Source organism: Eleutherodactylus coqui, chromosome 4 (genome assembly GCF_035609145.1).
Source record: "Eleutherodactylus coqui strain aEleCoq1 chromosome 4, aEleCoq1.hap1, whole genome shotgun sequence".
Lineage (NCBI taxonomy): Eukaryota > Metazoa > Chordata > Amphibia > Anura > Eleutherodactylidae > Eleutherodactylus > Eleutherodactylus coqui.
Window position 1 is genome coordinate 140,209,842 of NC_089840.1, and position 24,322 is coordinate 140,234,163.

The window sequence follows — 24,322 nt, forward strand, 5'->3', positions numbered from 1 at the left end:
CACTAAAATTACCCTTAAACATAGCTAATACACAGAATACCACATGCAATATTAGCAAAACAAGTGGTCAGGCGCAAGTGTTAATAACTTGCTTTAGGGCTTTAGCTCCAGATGCTACCACATCCCTTATGACTTAAAGTTGGCTTATCATGCTGTTTTGAAATCTTATGCCTCCCAAGTCATGCAATGGTACGAGACTTTACGTCAAAAGAATGTTAACCAACACCAAAGAAGTGACATTGACTAGAAAGGGAAAGGGGGACCATGTATTCATTCCTCACATTCTGCTGATTTCAACAGATTTGCCCTTTGGTTTTAGGCGATTACAGTTCCTGGTATGGCTGGTATTCAGGATCACCATCAACAAGGAGGCACAGGGCCAGTCAATCAAGTGCTGTGGTTTTTCCTATGGGCAGTTAGTCATGTAGCCTGCTCAAAAGTAGGCTCACCAAATTATTTCTTTATGTATTCTCCAGGTGGAAAAACCCAAAATATTTTTTACAAACAAGTTTTACAAAGAATGCATCTGACAGGTTAGCACTATGTATCACCATCAATCAGGCCCAGTGAGCCAGAAAAACAAGTGCTTACAGTCTCCATGCTGTTCCCATTGACAAATATATGCTGCATATTTCGGAGGTTTTGAAGAAAACCCCCAAAATTACTAAATAGATAAAATAAAATAATATTACAGACTGTGAAGTGTTAATATAAACAAATCATTAAAAAAATGGTGCATGTTCTTTTTTATCTCTTATTGAACCAAAAACAACATTGAGTATTTCTAAGTAGGAAATAGCATTAAAATATGTCCATAGATAGATGTATGCCCAGACAATGCTGGGTATATAAGCCAGTAATATTTAAAATGACAATAATGATGTTCCTACATCACAGTGTATGGCTTAAGTAATGCAGTCTGGAAGAAGGTATGCAAGAAGCTAATTCCATTGTAGTAATGTAATAAGAACTCTGTTTTCTTCGCCAGGCACTTGTGATAACCCACCTGACCTTCCTTATGCTCAGCTGAATCACAGATTTAAGCAAAATACAGTCTACTTTCGTGGGAGTACAGTGCAGTACATCTGTAAACCTGGATATTTTCAGAATCCCTGGAGCAGAATTACAATAGTTTGTTTGTCAGACTTCACATGGTCAAAATCTGAAACGTTCTGCAATCGTAAGTACTAAAGTTGTGAAAACAGAGGTAAAATATATTTTACAAATCTATAGTACTTTATGATATATCCTATCCAAGAAAAATGCTTTTTTTATACTTCTTATCAAGCTCCTTTCCTCCAAGAAATAAGTACAAGCACTCTGGAAGTTTCAAATGGTAACTCATTTTCTCACTACTTAGCCTTGTTCCCCATATTGGATATCCTTAGATTGGGCTCCTGGCACTTTGAATGTGTCATATGTGTGATGCCCACAGCTCACTATGAATAGACGTCATCAGATTGGATAGATAGTATTAGTGAGTGGTTGGGACCACCCATTTAGCACATTCATAGTGACGGAAAGCAAGTCTAAGGATAGGCTGTAAGGGGAACAAGGTAAGTAGGTAGAAATATATCAGCAAATTAGTAGCACACCATACGTTCACTAATATAATGAAAATAAATGTGCTGTCAATTCCAGTACCCTCATAATCTAAAATAAGCTATAAAAACAGGTAAAGGTACTCAGTCAGTTTGTAAAAAAAAGTGAAAAACTTTAGAAATATGTAATTTTGGTATTGTTGTAATAGAAGCAACCTGCAGAAAAAAGTTACTATGTCAGTGCAGCCTCCTGTTCACGGCCTCATGTCTACGGGCAGATCAGATTCCGCATGTGGGAGCCCACCGCGGAATCCGACCCTGCCCACGGCCGAGGACTTTGCGTATGTGTCACGGTGTTTTTTTTTTTTCTCTACTGTGGATGTGTGTATGGAAGTGCCGTCCGGCACACATGTGCAGTACATTTTTTGTTTTTTTCAAACTCCTGCTTTGCCACGGAATCCTTGGCTTGTCCGCAATTCAATTGCAGATGGGCCGTGGATCGGATGGCTTCCATTGACTTTAATGGAAGTTGTCCACATGGAATCCACACTAAAATGGAACATTCTGCAATTTGTTTTCTGCACCAAGAGGTCTGCAAAACAAGTCCGTATGCTTTAAATCAGCTGCGGACGCCCATGCTTCCCTATGGGCAGCTTAAATTACGGATTTTTTGTGCCTTAGGCAGTCACCAGCTTCATACTGACATTTCTGCTTTCACTTTTGCTATTCTGTGCTATCAATACCATGATACAGCAGCATCACCCCAAAAAATTGCCTTCCAAAAAAATTAATAGAAGTTTTACAATATATCATATGTGTTCCAAAATAGTCCTAATAAAACTACAGCTTGCCATGAAAAAAACAAGCACTCATATGGCCACGTTGATGGAACAATAAAAAAAAAAAGTATGGCTTTATGAAAATCTTAAAAAAATGATCAAGTTTTTAGGTCTAAAACAGGCTGAATCACTAAGAGGTTAAACAAGTGTTCTGGGTGGCATTAGATTCTATTAGCTGTCAGCTATACCCTTTGATGTTTGTAACCAAGTCTACATTTATAAGTGTGGTTTTACTACTGCGTTGGAGATTATGCTTCTCTGCTCTGTTCAGGGAGCGGAAAAGGGGACTCCCCGTGGTCGAACAGTTCCGTCTCTAGACAGAACCAAATAGCACTGTATGGGTCCCATTGATTATAATGGGGTCCGTCCGTTTTTTGCCCAGCTTTTGGACAAAAAAAGAGCGTTACATGCAGCATTTTTTTCTTCCGGTATTTTCAGCCAGATCTGTGACAGAACCACCGACCGGAGGCTCCAACACAGCCTCCGGTCGGATGTAAAATCATCCTTCCTAGGTCTTTTCATTAACTATCTTAATACACTAATTTCCACCATTAGTTAATACTAATGTATTTCACCGTGGGGAACCACAAGAATAATAAAACTTAACTTTTATTGTTAGTACAAATAAAAGATCAAAAGATAAATAAAATAATTTTCTGTGCTTGTGCGTGTTACTGTGATGATAATTACTATGCTGATACAGCAAGAAAGAGTTCCGATTAGAGATGAGCGAACGTACTCGGTAAGGCCGGTTTCGCAATCGAGCACCGCGATTTTCGAGTACTTCACTACTCGGGTGAAAAGTACTCGGGGGCGCTGTGGGGCAGGGGGAGGCGTGGTGAAGCGAGGGGTAGCAGCGCGGAACAGGTGAGAACTCTCTCCCTCTCCCTCTCCACCCCACCCCCTATGCAACCCCCCGCTCACCCACAGTGCCCCCGAGTACTTTTCACCCGAGTAGTGAAGTACTCGAAAATCGCGGTGCTCGATTGCGAAATCGGCCTTACCGAGTACGTTCGCTCATCTCTAGTTCCGATTAGTTGTCTATTATTGACTCCTAAGGCCTATGTTATCTTACTCACAAGAGTGTGATGCAACAAGATGCATTTATACTTTGAATACGCAAAATAACTAAAGTACGATTTCTGTTTCTATCCTAACATGGAGTGATGGTATGACTCATATAGGGAATCAAAAAAGGGATCTTCGTTCATTAAATACCGAGCATGCTCATAGGTATACGTTATCCCAGATCTTGTATGTGTTATCTTGCCTGGACTTATTTTTCTTCTCCCATAATTAGATAGTAATTTATTAATGGTGAGAGTAGAATAAGATTTTATTTGTTCAAGGCAAGGCACATCAATAATTGCGTACTATGTCATTTGTTGCATGCATTATGTTCCTTGAGGTATAGATGTAATAGAATGTAATACACCTCTTTGTTCTCATAGGGTGTATTCATGGATTGAAATAGGAAGTCACTATACTCGGAAGTATAAAATTGACAGATTTTTGTCAATTGCACTTATAGATACAAAAGTGTTTTTATACTGCCGAAGTATAGAAAAGACATAAAAGTGACAGGTATTTTTAAATTACTCTGTCACTAATACTGGATGGTTAGTAACTAATAGACTTCCATCTAACACTATAGTACAAGGAAGTCTTATTTGTTGACAACCATTAATAAAGAGGATCATTAGATCCAAGCAAGAGAGTAGTGTAGCTCTCTCATCTATAACGGAGCTCTCTCTAGCTAAATTGATCTCATAAAGACCAAGTAAGACTGCTGTTAGATTCTGTCTTAAGAGTCAATGAGTGCATTTAGATATTATAATGCACTCAAATGCTATTTCTTCCTCAGTGAGCTTTTTGGTTATAAGCCAAAGCTGATGTCAGTCACCTTAGGAGATAGCTAGAAGTCAATGAGCGCATTTGATACTTTGCTGCCCTCAAAAAGCTATTCCTTGCAAGTGAACTATTCAGTTGTAAGCTGAAGTTAACACTGATCATGCTAGGGAATTAGCTATAAAGAGTCCATCAACGCGTTTCTGCTGCTACACAATCATTAGCAGCGTCATCAGGATGGATACTGGTATAGAGACAGAGTCAGAGAACCATACAGCACAAAGGCTGTCAGATAAATGAGCATAGATGGTCAGTGAGTCTAATGCGATGGTTTATATTACAGAGACCTTGCCTCCCAGACAAGGGGATAGGCTACCGTGCCTTCAATAAGCTTACAAACACGCCGCACACCTTCCATCGAAATATCGCGATACTTTGTACGCTTCGCGCATGCGCGAGCCTATGCGTCATGTTGCCTAGAGGGCCTGTACCTATCTTTATACTTTTTTTTACAGTAGGAAGAAAAAAGAAAGGAAAATGAGTGATAGTGTCACTGGGCTGCAGTTGTAAGGCTATACACTGACCTGAGGAGAGGATATAAATAATGTTTTTCAGCATATAAAATGTTTAAAATGAAAAAGTCTAATCAAGTATTCAGCTAACATGAACATTACTTACAGGTACAACTTGTGGATATCCGCCAAAAATACGGAATGCAGTATTTGAAGCCACAGACTTTTTATTTGAATCTGAAGCAACCTATGAATGTGAAAAAGGGTGAGTTGCATAATGGGGTCCTGCAATGGCTGCGCCGAGAGGGCCAAAATAAGGGAAACCACGGGGTTTGCAGAAGGGTTGTCATAGGTGGCTCAGTGGTCCCTCCCGACAGTGGCGCTAAGGGTGCTCTGCTCGGCGGTTGTGCAGTGGACCAAAGAACATATCATGGTAAGCTTAACAGGAAGGCTTGTTTTGTCGCAGGTGACGCTAGTACTCCAAAAGGGACTGTCGGAATGGAATGCCGATGAAATAATTGAGACGAGTCTGGTAGCTTGTGGTAGTAATCAGGAGTACACAGACTTACTAAGTTGAAGTTTGTAATGGTTGAAAATACAATCTCCAAAGTGGTACTTAGTAATGGTACAAGTAGATAAAGCAGTATATAGTGAACTGAACATGATGAAGAATACATAAATATTGACTTGATTAGACAACTGACTTCAACGCTCTCTCCTTTCCTTTCTCTGTAAATGACTTTGTGAGACAATTTTCCCACTAGTTGCTCTAGCTGAAGGGATGATTAAGATTTAACGAAGTGTAGATGAAGCAGAGTATAAGGTGGTCGCTAGACTAATCCTGACTTTGAGTTCACCGGGTAGTTTTTGGACGCATTGTTTTAGTGGAAGACCCACCTTGGAAAGATCCTCCTCCTCTCTGCTGTGGATCACCAAGAGAGCGGAATGAGACCTCACTCAACCTTTGGAAGAATGTGTCATAATTGCTTGTTCTGTTGCACGAGTACCTCCTTGTTATCCGACACAACCTCTCTTCTCCAACCCTGACTACAACTTCCTTTAACTGCTCATCGCCTCCTCCTTATATCTTCTCTTCTCAATCCCACACTTTCTCTACTCCTCCCACTCTGCATAGGGACTTGTGTGGGGATTTGAAGTTGATTGTCAGCCAATAGAACACCAGCTGACATCAGGGCAAAGCTCTAGGCTTAGGAGAGAAACAGGGTCTCTCCTATGGACGTCACCTTCTATGTACAAGGACGGCTTAAAGACAGGTGTGACAGGACAGGATTTGCTGCGAGTGTCCTGTATGACCTGCTGAGCCACTACAGGATAATTAACAATGGTTTGCAGCAAGTTTCATTTGAACCACCATTACAAAAACATTTGGATTGATAAACATTTATTAAAACTAGCAAAATGTTTTTGCAGAAATTTCTGTGATTTGCAAATAAGTTCTATGCATCTTTTAGGACAGCCACAGAAATTTGTGCAACAAATATGCTGTGTGTAAATTTACCCTTACAAAAGAATATACTTTTTCTATGTTCATGATATAATGCTTGTCTGTCCCCGATTACTCACTGATCGACCATATGAGTGGCTTGCTGCTACCAACCATCACAACCGAGCTTCAATCGATAACTCTAGCAGTATTGCAAGCTTGGGGTCGTTAGAATACAGGATGATTTCTACCCAGTTTTCCCAGGCTTATGCACGCTTGCAAAGTGAAAGCTCAAATCATCCACCTGATCCGTTCTACCACACTCCAGAATGCTATAATACTCCCACAAATACACACTGCTACCATCAGCTATTATGGGAAGCATGTGCCCAGACTTATGAATTATGAAAACAATCTTTGGAGTTATGATTCGCTTTTTAAAATGGATAAGGCATTAACTGAAGAATTGTAGATTTACTCTAGAAAAGGCTTAGCAGTGTTATATAGCTACCACGTTTCCCTGAAAATAAGACATACCCTGAAAATCAGACATAGCATGATTTTCCAGAATTTTTGAGCATGCAAAATGATTATTCAGGCTTTTTGAGGATCCAAAATTAAGCCCTGCTAACAGTTAAACCTTTGTGAACAAAAATTAATATAAGACACTGTCTTATTTTCGGGGAAACACGGTATGTACAAAAGATATACAAACAAGGTTGTTACACTGGAGTATAAGGAAATACAGTATGAATACACAACAAGCAGTATTTAAAAATAAACAAGAATAAAATAACAGAAAGTTACCAGACTTGGATATTGGTCCAATATTTTGATTGACGGGACACAGAAACAGAGGGACCGCCCATATGACGTAGCATATCCCTGAGGATTGACAATTTGGGCCTGTGGGTTCCCACATTATAAAGGGTCCCTCAGAACACTCCTTCCCCCACCTCCACTGATGTCATTCAGGAGGGTTGGGGTGGAGTCCTAAATCATAGTTCTCCATTTCAGTCATATCTCGGCGGGACGGTCTCCGATTTGTGAATATAGGCCCGGCATATTTTTAGTCATGAATTTACATACGGTTTGAGCCCACACATGGATGTGTTCAGATCAATATTTTCCCAGATATGTGGTTCTGGGTGTTCTGAGCCTTGGACCTCAATGCGTGTAGATGCACTTTGTTCAGTGGGCCTGCCGATTCTGAAAATATAATTCATATCGGGCTCAGACCTTCATACCCCCAAATATCCTTTATTAAAAGATTTCCTTCTGATGTGAACCACCCAAGGTGTCAATCCATGCCAGTAGGGGCCAATTTAGCATCTCCTTGTCATTAGCCAGTTAATGACCAGTGGGACAAAGGGTTTCCTGTTGTAACGACTGTGGATGTGGAACCACTGTGTCAAACTACCGGGTAGCTGATGATCCAATCCAGCACGATTGACAGCCGACCCCAGCGTGGGAGGTAAGATACCGGATATATGAACCCCATATGCAGATGGAAACTAGGGAAGGTTTCTTGCCTTGAACTAATAACAAGAAGAGGGAAACCCAAGCCTATAAGCGGAGCACTCATCCCAATAGGGACAACCCCACGGTCTTCCTCTAGACACTGACTGACCCTGACACCTATAAAACAAACAACAGAACAATACCGGGGCGTACAGGAACAAAGGAGGCACAGGCTGACAAGGATAAACAGAGAGACAGACTCACGAGGATAACAGACACGAACAGAGAACACAGAAAACGAGCAGAAGGCAAGGTAGCAAGGAAACTGCCAGAGCAGTGGCTAAACATGGATTTATGGCCATGAATTACACAACAACACAACAGCACTGACTGAAAGTCCCAGGACAGCTATCTAGGGAGGTGATTAGAAAAGATGCAGGAGGCTCAGAAGCAATTAACCCTAGCAGTGCTGGAAGAGAATAAATGAAAGTTCAGTGAACAGGGAAAGCAGGACGACGCCCATGCCTGCCAGACACAGAAGCAGAGGATTGTGTATGACCAGTGCACCTAACACCTGTCCTCTGGTACATCAAAAGACTTGCCAGATACAAAGGAGGAGAGGGAATAGAACATTGAATTCATTCAGCTTTTCCAGGGCTGAACAAATTACCAATGCTAGCCAATAAATACAATGGAAACTGAGATAGGCTAAAGGCCTGACACACAAAATGTCTGACAGCCTAAAGTCTCTACATCACAATTTCTATCTATCTACCTATCTATCTAATCTATTTATCTATCTATCTAATCTATTTATCTATCATCACACCTCCCCTTTTTAGGTTGATCACTTCCAAAGCCCATCCCTGTCATCAAGTAAGAGGTGATTCAACTTTCCTAGTGTCCTAACCGGCTGCTGATTGATACTGTACAGCTGGGGGGACACTTTATCAATCTCTTTATATGACAATGCTCCCCAATGTTCTGCAGCAAAAGAGAAAGTTGAACCCTTATATTAAAGCAATCCTCTAGTTCTGCATAAACTAAGATAGCTACACCGCTTTTCTGACTACCCGATGCACACTCTTCAATAGCATGCATCATTAGTCGAAAACACTGCAGGCTGCCTATGTGAGCTGCTCTGGCCAGTCAAAGCTGCATGCAGTGTTGTATGAATCATAGACTCGTAGAGTTGGAAGGGACCTCCAGGGTCATTGGACCCAACCCCCTGCTTAATGTAGGATTACTAAATCATCCCAGACAAATGTCTGAGTCTCTGTTGAAGACTTCCATTGAAGGAGAACTCACCATCCCCCATGGTAACCTGTTTCACTCATTGATCCCCCTCACTGTCTAAAATCTAATCTGTGTCTCCTCCCTTTCAGTTTCATCCCATTGCTTCTAGTGTTTCCTTGTGAAAATGAGAATAGGGCTGATCCCTCTGCACTGACAGCCCTTCAGATATTTGTAGACAGCTATTAAGTCTTCTGTTGACCTTCTTTTTTGCAAGCGAAACATTCCCAGATCCTTTAACCGTTCCACATAGAATGATTTGCAGACTGCTCACATCCTGGTAGCTCCTTTTTGAACTTGCTACAGTTTGTCGATGTCTTTTTTAAAGTGGGGTGTCCCGAACTGGACACAGTATTCCAGGTGAGGTCTGACTAAGGAAGAGTAGAGGGAGATAATGACCTCATGTGATCTAGACTCTATGCTTCTCTTAATACATCCCAGAGTTGTGTTTGTCTTTTTTGCTACTGCATCACACTGTTGACTCATGTTCAGTCTGTGATCTATTAGTAATGGTCCGAGGCCTGCAATTATTGTAGTGGCTATGAATATATTTATTCGCACTCTCTTAAATAAGCCACACATCTTGCAAAGGCCACTTTCATTTTCCCCAACTCTCTAATCAAAGATCACCTATTTAAGGGCTCTCCAAGGTTGATATTTCTGCACTAGTTACCTGTGTGATTGCCACCCTATGCAAACTATAGCTATATGCAAGTATAATACTAAGCACCCATTCACCCACCAATGTATGGTAGGTGAATGGGTGTTTTTTCATCAGTATTTTGCACCTGTGCTACCTCCTCCCATTCAGCATTCTGCCTGGAATCTGTTTTTTGTACCTGCCCATGTATTTTTTATCAGTAAATATGGCCCGTTTCAGTGTTTTTTTTTGTATGGATTAAATCCAACTAAGGGACCTGCACGTGTCATAATCTGCAGTATATTGTATATTTCATGTCAGCCTATTAACCCAGCCACAGGTTTTATAGATTATAAGCCACAGACCTTAATAGATTGAAATTCATGGCAAGCCTGAGAGCCTTCACTATGCCCTGTACTGCTATGTAAACTGAACTGAAAAGCGCTGCAGAATAAGTTGGTGCTATGCAAATAAAGATTATAATTATTATTATTTATTACCCCACATGGTAGCCGCTTGTGAGACAGAGGAAGCCCCTCCTCTCTGTCCAGGTAGTAAGGCGTCATGGTTAGACTCCAGCCGCTGTAGCTGGGTGTCAGTTCTGTTTTATAGCTGGCGCCCTCTGCATGTGGAGCAGTCCTGTCTGCCGAGCCTGCTCCATACAAACTCCACGTATGTGCGCAGTACCTGTTTGATGCTTGTCGCAAGGGAGTTAAGAAGTTAATCAGCACAGAATATAACCTAAATAGAGATGAGCGAACGTACTCGTAATGAGTACTTACGCACCCGAGTACCGCCATTTTCGAGTACTTCAGTACTCGGGCGTAAAGATTCGGGGGGCGCCGGGGGGCGGGGAGAGGCGCGGCGGTGCGGGGGGTAGCAGCGGGGAACAGGGGGGAGCCCTCTCTCTCTCCCTCTCCCCCCCACTCCCCACTGCTACCCCCCGTGCCGCCACGGCGCCCCCCGAATCTTTACGCGCGAGTACTGCTGTACTCGAAAATGGCGGTGCGCGGGTGCGTAAGTACTCGTAACGAGTACGTTCGCTCATCTCTAAACCTAAATTAAATAATGGCTATGGATATAGAATTTAAAGTTAGATCAAGGAAGCAAAAACATGTTAAGAAATGTTCCAGATATTTATGTATTTACAATGGCTTTGACCCAAAGAGTCCGCAAAAATGTAAAGCAAACTAAGAAAATATATTTGTCAATTTAATTCTAGATACAGAATGGTTTCCCAAAGTAATTCTCTCAAGTGTGGACCAAATAGAAAATGGGAAGGTTCTTTGCTTGTTTGTGAAGGTAAAATATATTAATTAATTCAAAAATGAATATATCTGTTACATTCCTGGAAATTTTAAGACCATTACCTCTTAAAATAAATAATGTAAAAAAAACAATATTAGCAAAAACTTATTTGAACTGCAATATGTCAGTTTTTAAATGATGAAGAAAAGTTAGTATCTAAATCTCAACCAAGGTGGTCATCATTAGAGTTTTCGCAGACTCTCCTATGACTTCTAAATAGCAGCCAAAAGTCCAATATGCTTATACCGTACTCTAGGTAACTTCTCAAAAGTTGCTTATTTTCCTCTTTGCTGACAGTACAATGTTAATTTATCTTTGATCCAAAGGCAGATTTACTGTAAGTCTCACAGTCTGCTTGCTAAGGATAGACTGTTTAACAACCATAGCCTTTTCAGTAGGGACATTATATAGCATATCTCCAGAACGGACTCCTGTGTCTCGTTCTGCCTGTCATTTTGGGGATCACTTCTCCCCCTGCAGTGACATCTGCAGGAAGGAAGCGCTGGCTGAGCATATACAGTCAGCACTCTATTCATTTCAGTGGGGCTGCCAGAGATACCCGAGCAGGTGGCACTCGGGTATCTCCTCAGCCCCACTGAAAGTAAATGGAGTGCGGGTGCACGTACATGACCAGCACTCCATGCAATCTCCTCCTCGCTGTGGGGGGTGCAATAAGGCTGCAATTAGAAGCATGGGGGTTCACAGATCCCCATATTGATATCGGTGGGGTCTCAGCAGGGAATAACCTGCAATTTTGGTACAACCTCTTCAAGTAATTCAAATAGAAAACTTGTTTTATTTGGCCTCATCTAAAATGTAAATTTAATAATCAGGGGGTTAACCCCTTAACGACTGCCCCATCGGGAAACTACGTCCTCAGTAAGTGGGCTTTAATCCTAGAGGACGTAGTTTTATGCATCCTCTTTGGATTAATGCCCACTGGCCTGAGGACGTGACAGCTCCATGCTGTCGGTGCCCACAGGTAGCCGACAGCATGGAGCTGTCATCCCAGGATGCGGGCAGTCCCCCCCGGCATTGCGATCGGCGATATCCAATGGATAGCACCGATCGCAAAAAAGTAAAGAAAAGTGCCTAAAAAGTTAGAAAAGTTAGATCCATCAGAACAGCTGAAAATTCTTACCTGGCTTGTCGGCGGTGTCCCCCGGAGATCGAGTCCTCCCGGACCCGCCAGCGGTCTTCTGTGCATGCGCGCCAGACGATGACGTCAGGCGCATGCGCAGAAGCCCGGGAGCCCACGGCAAATTTGAAATCTCCTGGCTCCCGGCTCCTGAATGTAGCCGGGAACCAGGAGGTGTTACCAGTGACCGCGGTGAGCTATCCATCGGATAGAGGCGATGGCGAAAAAGTAAAAAAAAAAAGTCAGTTTCACCTCCCCTCATGGATCGCATCCATGAGGGGAGGTGAAAATACTCACCTAAGTCCTCCCCAATGTCCCAATGTCCCGGGACCCGAATCCCCGTCTGCGCATGCGCACCCGATGATTGACATCGGGCGCGTGCACAGACGGGCTCCAGCCCTGGGAAATTTAAAATCCCTCTGCTCTTGGCTGCCATGTGTAGCCAGGAACAGAGAGATTATACCGGGGACATGATCACTGTTATCCAATGGATGACAGTGATCATGTAAAGTAAAAAAAAAAAGTGCAAAAAGTGAAAAAAAAAAAAGTGTAAAAGTAAAAAAAAAAAAAGCTTGAAAAAGTTTTTAAAAAGTTAAAAAAGCTTGCGTTTCATCTCCCCCCACGGATCATATCCGTGAGGGAGGATGAAATGACGTACCTAAGGCCCGCAGATTTATCCGCGGACCTTACCCCAGCTTCGGCGCACGCGCCCGTCGCCAAAATGGCGGGCGCATGCGCAAAAGCCGTGGATTGCCAGGATAATTTAAAATCTCCCTGCTCCTGGCTACAAAACTTAGCCGAGAGCCTGGAGATTTCACGGGGGCCGCGGTGAGCGGTTCCTGGTCACGTGTTCGCCGTTATCCAATGGATAATGGTGATCACGTAAAAGTAAAAAAAGGTAAAGCTTCATCTCCTCTCCCCGATGCGATCGGTGAGAGGAGATGAAACTTTTTACCGGAGGCCTCCGTATTTGCACCCCGACGCGATCTTCCTTCGTGAACTTACCCGGATTCTGCACATGCGACCGCCTGCAAAACAGCGAACACATGCGCAGGAGTCGGGGAGCACAGAAAATTTAAAATCTCCCTGCTCCCAGCGACCAACGGTCGCCGAGAGCCTGGAGCAGTGACGGGTGGCCTCGTTGAGCGGTCCCCGGTCACGTGATAAAAAGGTAGCGATCTACCTTAGGCCGGTCTCACATGACCGGATAGGAATTACGGATTCCGCATGCGTCTGATCCGTGGTAATACGCAGATCAATCGCATTGGATTACACAATTCTGCTCACATTAGCAGGTCGGAATTGCGTAATCCACTCGCAGAAAAGAGAACGCAGCAGGTTCTATTTTACTGCGGATATCCGCAACATAGAGCCCATTGTGCTCTATGACCGCGGATATACCTGCTGCCCATACGCAACTACATCGTATACGGGCTGCGGGTATCCGCGTCATCGCTAAGTGACGGTGCGGGAAATACAAATTTAAAAAAAGTACTGCGAATGACCGCCCGTGTGAGTAGGCAGTTATGCGCAGTACAATAGGTGGCCGTACGCAGGGACACAGCCGGGCTCACAGCTGGGATCCGCTGCGGGCCTCCGCAAGCGGATTCCACCTACGGCTGCGTGAGCCCGGCGTTATTTAGACCGCTACCTGTAATACGCAATTTACAAGAAGCCCCAGGAACGCTCACCTTCCTGCAGTTCCAGGAGCAGCTTGTTGAATGTCTTCTGTGCGAGACCGCCGCACCTCATCAAGCTTACGGAGACTCACAGAGCGCCACTTTTTACATTCCATACCCACCACTGAGGTCAAGAAATGACCCCCAAAAAGCATGAGAGGAGGGGGGGATACACGGTTTTATTGCCCCATGTACCCATCCCAACCAGCCTCCGTAATTACCCCTGTCTTCGGAAATACCACACAGTTCACATTATTACTTTTATCTAAGATTTGGGGAAAACGGAAAAGGGTGCGGAGTGTGTGGGGGAGGGGCAGGGGATTTTTAGGGAGTCAATTTTTATTCCGTACAAATGAACAATGGGGCCTTGAATTTATTCAGTTCTGCCCTGAAATCTAACGGGTGTTCCCTGTATTACAGGCCTAACCATGTGTCCTATAAGTAGATTAGGGCCACAATGGGTATGTTTTTGAACACAGGACAAATGGGGGTATCCATTTTGGGGTGAAGGTCTTCATTCCTATGTAAACTGTACAAAAAAAAAGTTTTTAAATTGACAAAATTGCCAAAAAAATGAAAAATGTAATTTTTTCCTTCTGCTTTGCTTAGAGTTATTCAAAAACTGTGGAGTCAAAATACGCAGTACACACCTAGATGAATTCATTAAGGGGTCTAGTTTTTAAAATGGGGTCACTTGAGGGGGTTCTTTATCGTTTTAGACGCTCAATAGCTCTATAAGTGGGCAATGGGGCCTGGAATTTATTCCGTTGTACCCTGAAATCCAATGGGTGCTCCTTCCATTATAGGCCTAGCCATGTGTCCTTTAAGTAGATTAGGGCCACAAGGGGTATGGTTCTGAACACGGGACAAACAGGGGTATCCATTTTGGGGTGAAAGTCTTCATCCCTATGTGTGCTGTACAAAAAAACCTGTTTTTGAATTGATACAAATGCCAAAAAAATGAAAATTGTAATTTTTTCCTACTGCTTTGCTTAGATTTATTCAAAAATTGTAGGGTAAAAATACACAGTACACCCCTAGATTAATTCGTTAAGGGGTCTAGTTTTCAAACTAGGGTCATTTGTTGGGGTTCTCTGTTGTTTTGGCCGCTTAAGGGCTCTACAAGTGGGCAATGGGGCCTAAATCACCTTCATGCTAAATTTCTGTTCTGAAAGCCACCGACTACTTCTTTCATTTTGGGCCCCGTTGTGCATCCAGACAAAAGATTAAGGCCACAATGGGTATGTCTCTGAACACGGGACAAACAGGGGTATCCATTTTGGGGTGCAAGTCTTCATTCATGTGTGTGCTGTACCAAAAAAGCAGTTTTGAAAACGATAGAATTGCCAAAAAAACGAAAATCACATTTTTTTCCTTTTGATTTGCTTGAAGTCATTCAAAAAATGTGGGGTCAAAATGGGCAGTACACCCCTAGATAAATTCGTTAAGGGGCCTAGTTTTCAAATTGGGGTCACTTGTGGGAGTTCTCTTTGGTTTTGGCCGCTCAAGAGCTCTACAAAAGTGCTATGGGGCCTAAAACGCCTTCAAGGAAAATTTATGTTCTGAAAGCCACCGACTACTCCTTTCATTTTGGGCCCCATTGTGCATCCACACATAAGATTAGGGCCACAATGGGTATGTCTCTGAACACGGGACAAACAGGGGTATCCATTTTGGGGTGCAAGGCTTCATTCATGTGTGTGCTGTACCAAAAAAGCAGTTTTTAAAACGACAGAATTGCCAAAAAAACGAAAATCACATTTTTTTCCTTTTGCTTTGCTTGAATTCATTCAAAAACTGTGGGTTCAAAATGGGCAGAATACCCCTAGATAAATTCGTTAAGGGGTCTAGTTTTCAAAATGGGGTCACTTGTGGGGGTTCTCTTTGGTTTTGTCCGCTCAAGAGCTCTACAAAAGTGCTATGGGTCTAAAACGCCTTCAAGCAAAATTTATGTTCTGAAAGACACTGACTACTCCTTTCATTTTGGGTCCCGTTGTGCATCCAGACATAAGATTAGGGCCACAATGGGTATGTTTCTGAACACGGGAGAAATGGGGGTATCCATTTTGGGGTGTAAATCCTTATTTTCATGGGCAATATAGGAAAAAAATATGTCTTTAAAATTACATATTTGCAAAACTATGAAATTTTATTTTTTCTCCTCTAAATTGAATTATTTCCTGAAAAAAACTGGTGGGGTCAAAATACTCATGACACCCCTCAGTGAATACATTAAGGGGTGTAGTTTTTAAAATGGGGTCATTTGGGGGGTATCTATTATTCTGACACTCATGAGCCTTTGCAAACTTGGCTTGGTGCAGGAAACCAAAGTGTTCCTCAAAATGCTGAAAAGTAATGTTAAAATTGTACGTCCTCTAAATGGTTAAAAAAACACAAAAGTTTTACAAGTGTGCATTCAGAATAAAGTAAACAGATGGAAATATATATCTTATCAAAAATTTGTACAGTATGTTTGGACATATTTGAGATATTACAGTTGAAAATTTGAAAAAATGACAATTTTTTCAAAATTTTTCCAATATTGGTACTTTAATAAATATACACAAATTATATCGGTCTCTTTTTACAACCAAAATGAAGTACAACATGTTGCGAAAAAACAATGTCAGAATCACTTGGATATGTAAAGCCTTTACGGAGTTATGCTACGTTGAACGGCGCATGTCAGATTTCCAAAATTTGGCTCCGTCACTAAGGCACAAACAGGCTTTGTCACTAAGGGGTTAAACCTTTATTTAATTAAATGGCAGAGTGGAATATTGAAACTTAAAGTGGTTGCGTGACTATAAGAAAAAAAGGCTTTAACCCTCTGCAATCCAATTTTGGATTCATGGTTTTCTAGGGGGCTTTCTCTTTCTGTCATTATCCAATGACGTCATCTGCTGGCTAGAGCCAGTACTGCGGTATGGGACATGCTGGAGAGGCCCTCGATAACAGAATGGCCAGTAATATACAGTAAGAATACCCTGCTGGACATCTCACGACATCGGTGCTGTACAGCCTTCAATCAGAATGTCTTCAGACGTCAGACAGTAGATTGGAAAGGAATAATGGCTGTGCATGCGATAAAATAAAAAAGTCAATATAATCACCTGTGTAGGTCCCCCAAGTTCTTGCTGAGCCGATACTACTGCGACATCTGTGGATGGCCGTCGGCAGTCAGGTGACTGCTGTGATCAATCACAGACTGCAGCCTCACCTTCTGAACTACTGGCATCAGTACTCATAAGCTGGGTGCCATGATGCCAGGAGTTTGCTGCTGCCTCTGATTAGCTGCAGTGGTCACTTGACTTCCAGCAACCGATTGCAGACAGGGATAAGGAGGTGTCGGCTGGAGCAGCCGAAACAGATAAGTATGCTGTTATTTAACTTTATTACCTGCCTGGCCCTTAAAAAAAACAAAAACATTATATATCTTATAATCACACAACCCCTTTGATATAACTTTTTTTCAACTTAAAGAGGACTTATTCCCACTCACAACATGTCTGTTTAGCAAATACTTGTATTCCCTATGGAATAGTAGTTCTCAAACATCTTTTGTAATAACCCTGCATTGCGCCATTCCTCCGTTATTCCTCCTGAATATTAATAGATAAATTAAAAATTTGGAGTTACCATTCCCCGTGTTAAAGGTGTGAACAGCATCTGAGGGTAGGGGCAAGACCTGAAACAGTTACACCCAGTTATCAATTAATTCATAAATTTCTAGGAAGAATAACAGAGGAACGGTAAAAAAAGAATCTCCAGAATTGTTATTTCAGGAGGAATACAAGTATTTACTTAAGTATTGATGTCAGCAGAAGTAACAGTTCCTCTTTAAAAACAAATTCACTTTTACATTCCATGTTATTTGGGATCTGCTGTGGTTTTTAACTGTTTTTGTTTCTCAGTTCAAAAATGTTCACCACCTGAAGATCTAGAGGATGGATCCTACAGCCCTAACAAGGATGTGTATACTTACACTGAATCTGTGACATACAAGTGTGATACATTGCAACTTGTTGGGAAAACTTCAGCTTTCTGTACAGAAGAAGGAATCTGGTCGTCTGGTGCTCCACAGTGTAGAGGTTAGATATCGATCGTTACTTATCTGTTAGGGCAAAAACAAAATAAATGAAATAGTGAAATAGTAAAACTGCTCTGTTTCTCATATGTAGAAAAACTATGTGTGAGAAAGGTTGGTCAAGTCCTGCCTTTTCTCCAGCGTTAATACTGAAATCAGTGATTTACTCCCGTTACGTGGACGTGATTCTTTACTTTGACCGTGCGCAACTACATTCCGTTTTTTCTACCTTTGAAAGCGAGTTTGTAAAAAATGCGGGAAGATAAATCCTGCCCTATCTTTCTCGTTTTAATGCCTGAGAATCCCAATAGTGAAATGAAACCATTAAAATCAGTGGTCTAGTTTTCTCCCGTTTTGCGGCTGTGATTATCATGGCTGTATAACAAAACAAAATCACGCTCATCTGTATAAGCCCTCAACTGAAGGGGTGAAAACTGCAGCAAATCGGTATCAAAATCTGCTCCATTTAGTGAGGATTTTGTGCAGATTTTGGTGCAGATTTGCAGTGGATGCACCCCTGGGTTTGTTCATAAAACTGAATTAATGTTGGATTTTTCTGCACAGATTCTAATTTTAAAATAGCTGCTAAGCAGCGTATTTCTGCCGCGGATCTGCATGCAGATTTAGCCTTTTTTCAATTGTCAAATCCGCGTGCGAAATTCCTAATGACCATAAGTGACGTGTCACCTCTTTTGCTTTAGTCGTGGAATTTGACGTGGAATCGGCACAGATCCTGCAGCAAATTCTGCAAAAAAATCCAACTTGTGAACATACCCTCAGGCATCAGTCGGCCTTATGTAAGCTGTGCTTGGGAACCTCTGGTGTAACTCACATTGGACAAGATATGGACATCAATGCATGTACCGTCAAATCTGTGGGGACAGGATGCATGACATGAAGACTAGAATAGGACATGCAGCAATTTTTTTCAAAAATCTGAAAAGCCTCATAGGCATAAAAGGTCCGAATGCTGTCTGTGAAATACAGCACAGGGGTGAAGAATGCAGATGTCTGAATAAGACGTTGTTAGGGCTCATGCCCACGAGCATATGGTCTCCCCGCAGCATTTTACCCATTTTGCAGACATACACTCTGCTTGCAGAGAGCCGTCAGAGACCACGTATGGCATTGAGCATGCCTGCATATGACACAAACATGAGCAGTGTGCCTTTTTTTCCTTTAAATTGTATTGTATATAGACGGCATTTCATATGCAGCCCATAGAAGAGTACAGGGTTCACGCCAGTGTGCATGGATCAATGAAAGTCCATTGACCCCATTCACTACATATCACGCATCCATGCAACGCACACGTGATACACGGTTAAAACATGGTCCTCTGCATGAGCCCTAAGTGGAGACTTGATGCAGTAAGGGCTTAAAGGGGTTTTCTAGGGAAATACAATTAATGACCTATCATCAGGTTAGATCATCAATAGTTGATCATCTGGGGTTTGTCGCTCGGGACCACGACCGGTCAGCTGAGCGGGTGCAAGCTGCCAGTGCCGCAATAACACAGAGGTAGGAGCGGAAGCCCCCACGCTGACCTCCGTGTAGTGGTTGGCACTTGTAACTGCAGGCACGGCTCTTATTGAAATCAATAGGAGCTGTGCCTGCAGTTACAAGTGCCGGTCACTATAAGGAGGTCGCGTGGAGTCTTCTGCTCCAACCTCTGTGTATTTGGAGTGGAAGCCTCTGCGACTAAACCTCCCATGTAGTGGCCAGCGCTTGTAACTGCAGGCACGGCTCCCATTGATTTCAACTGTTATGTTTTTTGTCAGGAATATTGGGGATACAGGATACAGTGGGTAGTAGCTGCCACTAGGAGGCGACATAAAGCTTGAACAAAAATTGACTACTCCTGTCAACTATACCCCTTTCTGCCTGCTGGGGAAAGTCAGTTTTAACTTTATGTCCAAGGAGACATGCTTTCTGCGGGAAGAATTTTTTATTTTGCCAAAAATATGGATGGCTCAGTTCGTCTAGTACTGGACCTCAAGCAACTGAATTGGTACGTGCAGGTGTGGCATTTTTGCATGGAGTCCGTCTGCTTTGTCATAGCGTCCCTGGACTGCCATAAATTCCTGTCATCCATCGACATTAAGGATACGTATCTACACATTCCGATTCGGCAAACGCATCAACGGTTCCTGTGGTTTGCAATTCAAGGCAGGCATTACCAGTTCCAGGCCCTCCCTTTCAGGTTGGCAACGGCTCCCAGGGTCTTCACCAAGATACTGGCAACCATAATGGAACTCATTCACTCCAGCGAAATCATAGCCATACCCTATCTGGACCATATCATTATCAAGGCTCCGTCACGGACAGCCAGCCTGGAGAGTTTGCACATCTCCTTACACTTTGAATCGGTTCAGCTGGAAGGTGATCTATGCCAAGTCATCGCTGGTTCCCTCACAATGTCTGGAGTTCCTGGGGATGACCCTGGACACTGTGCAGGCATGTGTGACTCTACCAGTCCCAAACTGTCAGGTGCTTCAGTGTCAGGTTCTGGGCCTTCACCAGCGGCGCTCTGTTTCCATCCGGCATGCAATGAGAGTCTTGGACCTCATAGTGGCATCTTTTCCAGCCATACCCTTCTTGTAGTTTCACTCACGGGATCTGCAACGAAGCCTGCTTTCTCCTTGGAACAGGGACCCAATGACCCTGGATCAGCGGATCAGTCTTCTGGAGTTGCTCAAATTGCTTCCTCGAGTGGTGAGTATCGTCTCTTCTCGTACTCCAGGGTCAGTCGTTCCTCTTCCTCCACTAGAGGGTGGTCACCATTGACAGCAGCCTATCAGGCTGGGGGAAAACGCTCCCTCCTTACACGACACAGGGTCTGTGGTCCACTGCAGAAGCACATCTCCTGATAAATGTCCTGGAACTTCGGGCAATTTATCTATCGATTCTCAACTTTGCACCTCGATTACAAGTCCACCCACTCTGGGTCCAGATGGACAACGGCCATCGCATATATCAACCGACAAGGCGGAACCCGCAGCACTCAGACGACGGCAGAGGTGGCCCGCATCCTATCCTGGGCTGAGGTCAATGTGCCGGCGATATCGGCAGTATACATACCCAGAATGGACAATTGGGTCACTGAGCAGAACAACAGTAGATCCAGGCGAGTGGTGACTTCATCCAGACATCAGCAACTTTGTCATCTTTGGGGATGGCCGGACCTGGACCTCATGGCCTCCTGGGTCAACTGCAAGATCTTGCGATTCGTATCAAAGTCCCAGGACCCTCGGGCCTTAGCAGTGGATTGCCCTGTTATCTGTGGTAGGGATTCCAGTTCCCGTACTCATTCCCACCACTTTACAGGGTCATCAAGAAGATCAAGAGGGAAACACATTACGGTGCTGCTCATTGCTCCGGATTGGCCTCGTCGGGCATGGTACTAATGGATCTACTCGATGAGATGCCGTGGCGTCTCCCGCTCCACAAGGATCTCCTCTTGCGAGGGCCCCTCTTTCAACAGTTTACCAACACTGCATTTGGTGGCATGGAAGTTGAATCCATGATGTTAAGAGCCCGAGTACTCACCAATCGAGTTATCCGCACTATGATTAGGACGCGTAAACAGTCTTCTTCAAAGCTCTACCATTGTATCTAGAGGTGCTTCTTCGCCTAGTGCGAAAGTCAATCCCGGCATCCCATGCAGTTCTTACTTCCAAGGAGCCATGCCTTCTTGCAGGCGAGGTTAGAGTTGGAACTCAGTCTCAGCTCTCTTAAGGGACAAGTGTCGGCACTTAACATCTTGTTCCAGAGACCGCTGGCTACTCTTCCATCAGTCCGCACCTTCATACAGGGGGTGGCGCATATAGCTCCACCGTACCGTTCACCTCTCCCGGTGTGGGATCTAAATTTGGTACTGGATGCTTTACAGCGACATCCCTTTGATCCCCTTGTGGAAGTGTCGCCTCGCATGATGACCATTGAGGTGGCATTCCTGCTGGCCATCACCTCCATTCGGAGGGTGTCGGAATTAGCGGCTCTCTCAGCTGTACAACCGTTTATGGTAATCCTTCCTTTTTTGCCTTCCACCGGCCTTCTACCTCAATGAGGACATTGTGTTGCCCTCCTATTGTCTGCATCCAGTGCATCACTCTGAGAATTTACTTGGCGCAGACAGTCTCATACCAGCGTTCTGATGCCCTGTTTGTGCTTCCCGAGGGAGCACATCATAATCAAGCTGCCTCCCAGGGCACGATTTCGCACTGGATTCGTTTGGTGGTGGCTGAGGCTTATCAAGCCAAGGGCCAGGCTCCCCTCTTACGATTGACTGCTCACTCGATCAGGACTGTGTGAGCATCATGGGCAGTGCACCATGGGGCATCTGCAGCACAGGTGTGTAAGGCGGCTACATGGTCCTCTAGGTACACCTTCCCCAAATTTTACATGTGCATGTGACGGCATCGGCTGATGCCGCCCGCGGCCTCGAGGTTCCACAGTCAGCTGTGGTCTGATAGTGGCTGCGTGTTATAATTACCACCCAAGGTGACTGCTTGTGTTTGTCCCACTGTATCCTGTATCCGCGATATTCCTGACAAGAAAACAGGATTTTTTACTTATCGTAAAATCCCTTTCTTGACCAGGATATCGGGGATACAACACCCTCCCTTTATTGTGTTACCAGGTTATGTGGTTCCCTGTTGGGGACCTCGGGTCTCAGTTTTCACATGATGTTACTAGTATCATGCTATTGTACCATGTTATTGTATTTCTCGTTTATGTGTTTAACTGTTTTTGCTTGTGCTTATCTGCTAGGACTCCTACCACTGCTTGCTTACAAACTAACTTTCCCCAGCAGGCAGGAAGGGGTATAGCTGACAGGAGGAGTCAACTTTTGTTTAAGCTTTATGTCGCCTCCTAGTGGCAGCTATTACCCACTGTATCCCTAATATCCTGGTCAAGAAAGGGATTTTACGGTAAGTAAAATATCCAGTTTTTCACTGGGGGGATTCTCGCCTGTTAACAGTACGGATGAGGAAAGATAGGACTTGCTGTATCTTAACCTGTATTAACTACACGTGGGAAAGCTAGAACAGTAGCTATCTTTCCGCTGTTTTTTTTTTTTTTTTAACTCCTGCTCTATGGAACAACCAGGAAAAAAAAAGGTTGTTCATGCACAACTAGCGGCAAGCAGAGTTGTGCATATGGCTGTGTGAAACCACCCTTAGCAGTAGAAAAAAAAAATCAAAAACGCATTTCGGTTTGACGCTGAATCTGCTATAAGTATTAAGAATTAATAACGTATGATATCTATCAGCACACGGTGAAGCAGATGAACTTTAGATACAATAATGAATGAAATTCTTCTACTTCTTTTACAGCCTTCTGCACATTTCCTCCTGATCTTCCCTTTGCAGTAGTGGAGGAAGAGATTTCCCATCAGGAATTCTTTGACAATGGAACAAGCTTACATTACGCCTGTCGCCCAGGATTTATTCTTGACGCTGACAAGGATAATACACTGACGTGCCGCAATAACCTCACATGGTCATGGGACAACTCGTTCTGCCCACGTAAATATCACCAGATTTCTACTTGATGCATTTTATAACGAACTAGCTAATATACCCGGCTTCACCCAAGTTAATTTGGTAGAGGTGTTTACCTGTTGTTCACTCGAAAAATGTTATGAAGTTGTGGTTACGTCAGAGGAACTGAGAAATAAAATATGTATACCTATAGAGGAGCGTTAGATTCTCCGCAGACTGCATGGACCGATTTCCCTCTGCAGAATGTTCCACCCCTCCCAGTCTCCTCACTTTTAAACCTTAAAGGTAACACCCCTTTTTATTCAAATTTATCTCCAGACTGTAGGTTGCAGCCCCTTCCTCGCCTTAAATGCATGCTCCATCCCTGCAGTCCATGGCCACTTCCTTCTATACTTTGCATTCTTTCAGTATATACACACAGAGGTCAGTTAGATTCTCCTCAGTATATACACAAAGAGGTGAGTTAGATTATCCTCAGTATATACACAAAGAGGTCAGTTAGATTCTCCTCAGTATATATACACAGAGGTGAGGTAGATTCTCCTCAGTATGTACACACAGAGGTGAGGTAGATTCTCCTCGGTATGTACACACAGAGGTGAGGTAGATTCTCCTCAGTATGTACACACAGAGGTGAGGTAGATTCTCCTCAGTATGTACACATGGAGGTGAGGTAGATTCTAGAGATGAGCGAACGTACTCGTTTCGAGTACTTACGCACCCGAGTACCGCCATTTTCGAGTACATCAGTACTCGGGTGAAAAGATTCGGGGGGCGCCGTGGCGGCACGGGGGGTAGCAGTGGGGAGTGGGGGGGAGAGGGAGAGAGAGAGGGCTCCCCCCTGTTCCCCGCTGCTACCCCCCGCACCGCCATGCCTCTCCCCGCCCCCCGGCGCCTCCCGAATCTTTGCACCCGAGTACTGAAGTACTCGAAAATGGCGATACTCGGGTGCGTAAGTACTCGAAACGAGTACGTTCGCTCATCTCTACTAGATTCTCCTCAGTATATACACATAGAGGTGAGGT

General features: G+C 43.6%; 1 protein-coding gene across 3 annotated transcripts in view; it reads left to right on the forward strand.

Moving 5' to 3' along the window:
• Positions 1-24,322, forward strand: part of LOC136625751 (C4b-binding protein alpha chain-like) — a 603,882-nt gene that overhangs the window by 82,424 nt on the left and 497,136 nt on the right. For all 3 annotated transcript variants that reach the window (XM_066600213.1, XM_066600212.1, XM_066600214.1), the window contains 5 exons: positions 989-1,180; positions 4,909-5,005; positions 10,801-10,880; positions 17,618-17,794; positions 23,130-23,321. In XM_066600213.1, the coding sequence (XP_066456310.1) occupies positions 989-1,180; positions 4,909-5,005; positions 10,801-10,880; positions 17,618-17,794; positions 23,130-23,321 (738 nt within the window). The remainder of the gene's footprint in view (positions 1-988; positions 1,181-4,908; positions 5,006-10,800; positions 10,881-17,617; positions 17,795-23,129; positions 23,322-24,322) is intronic.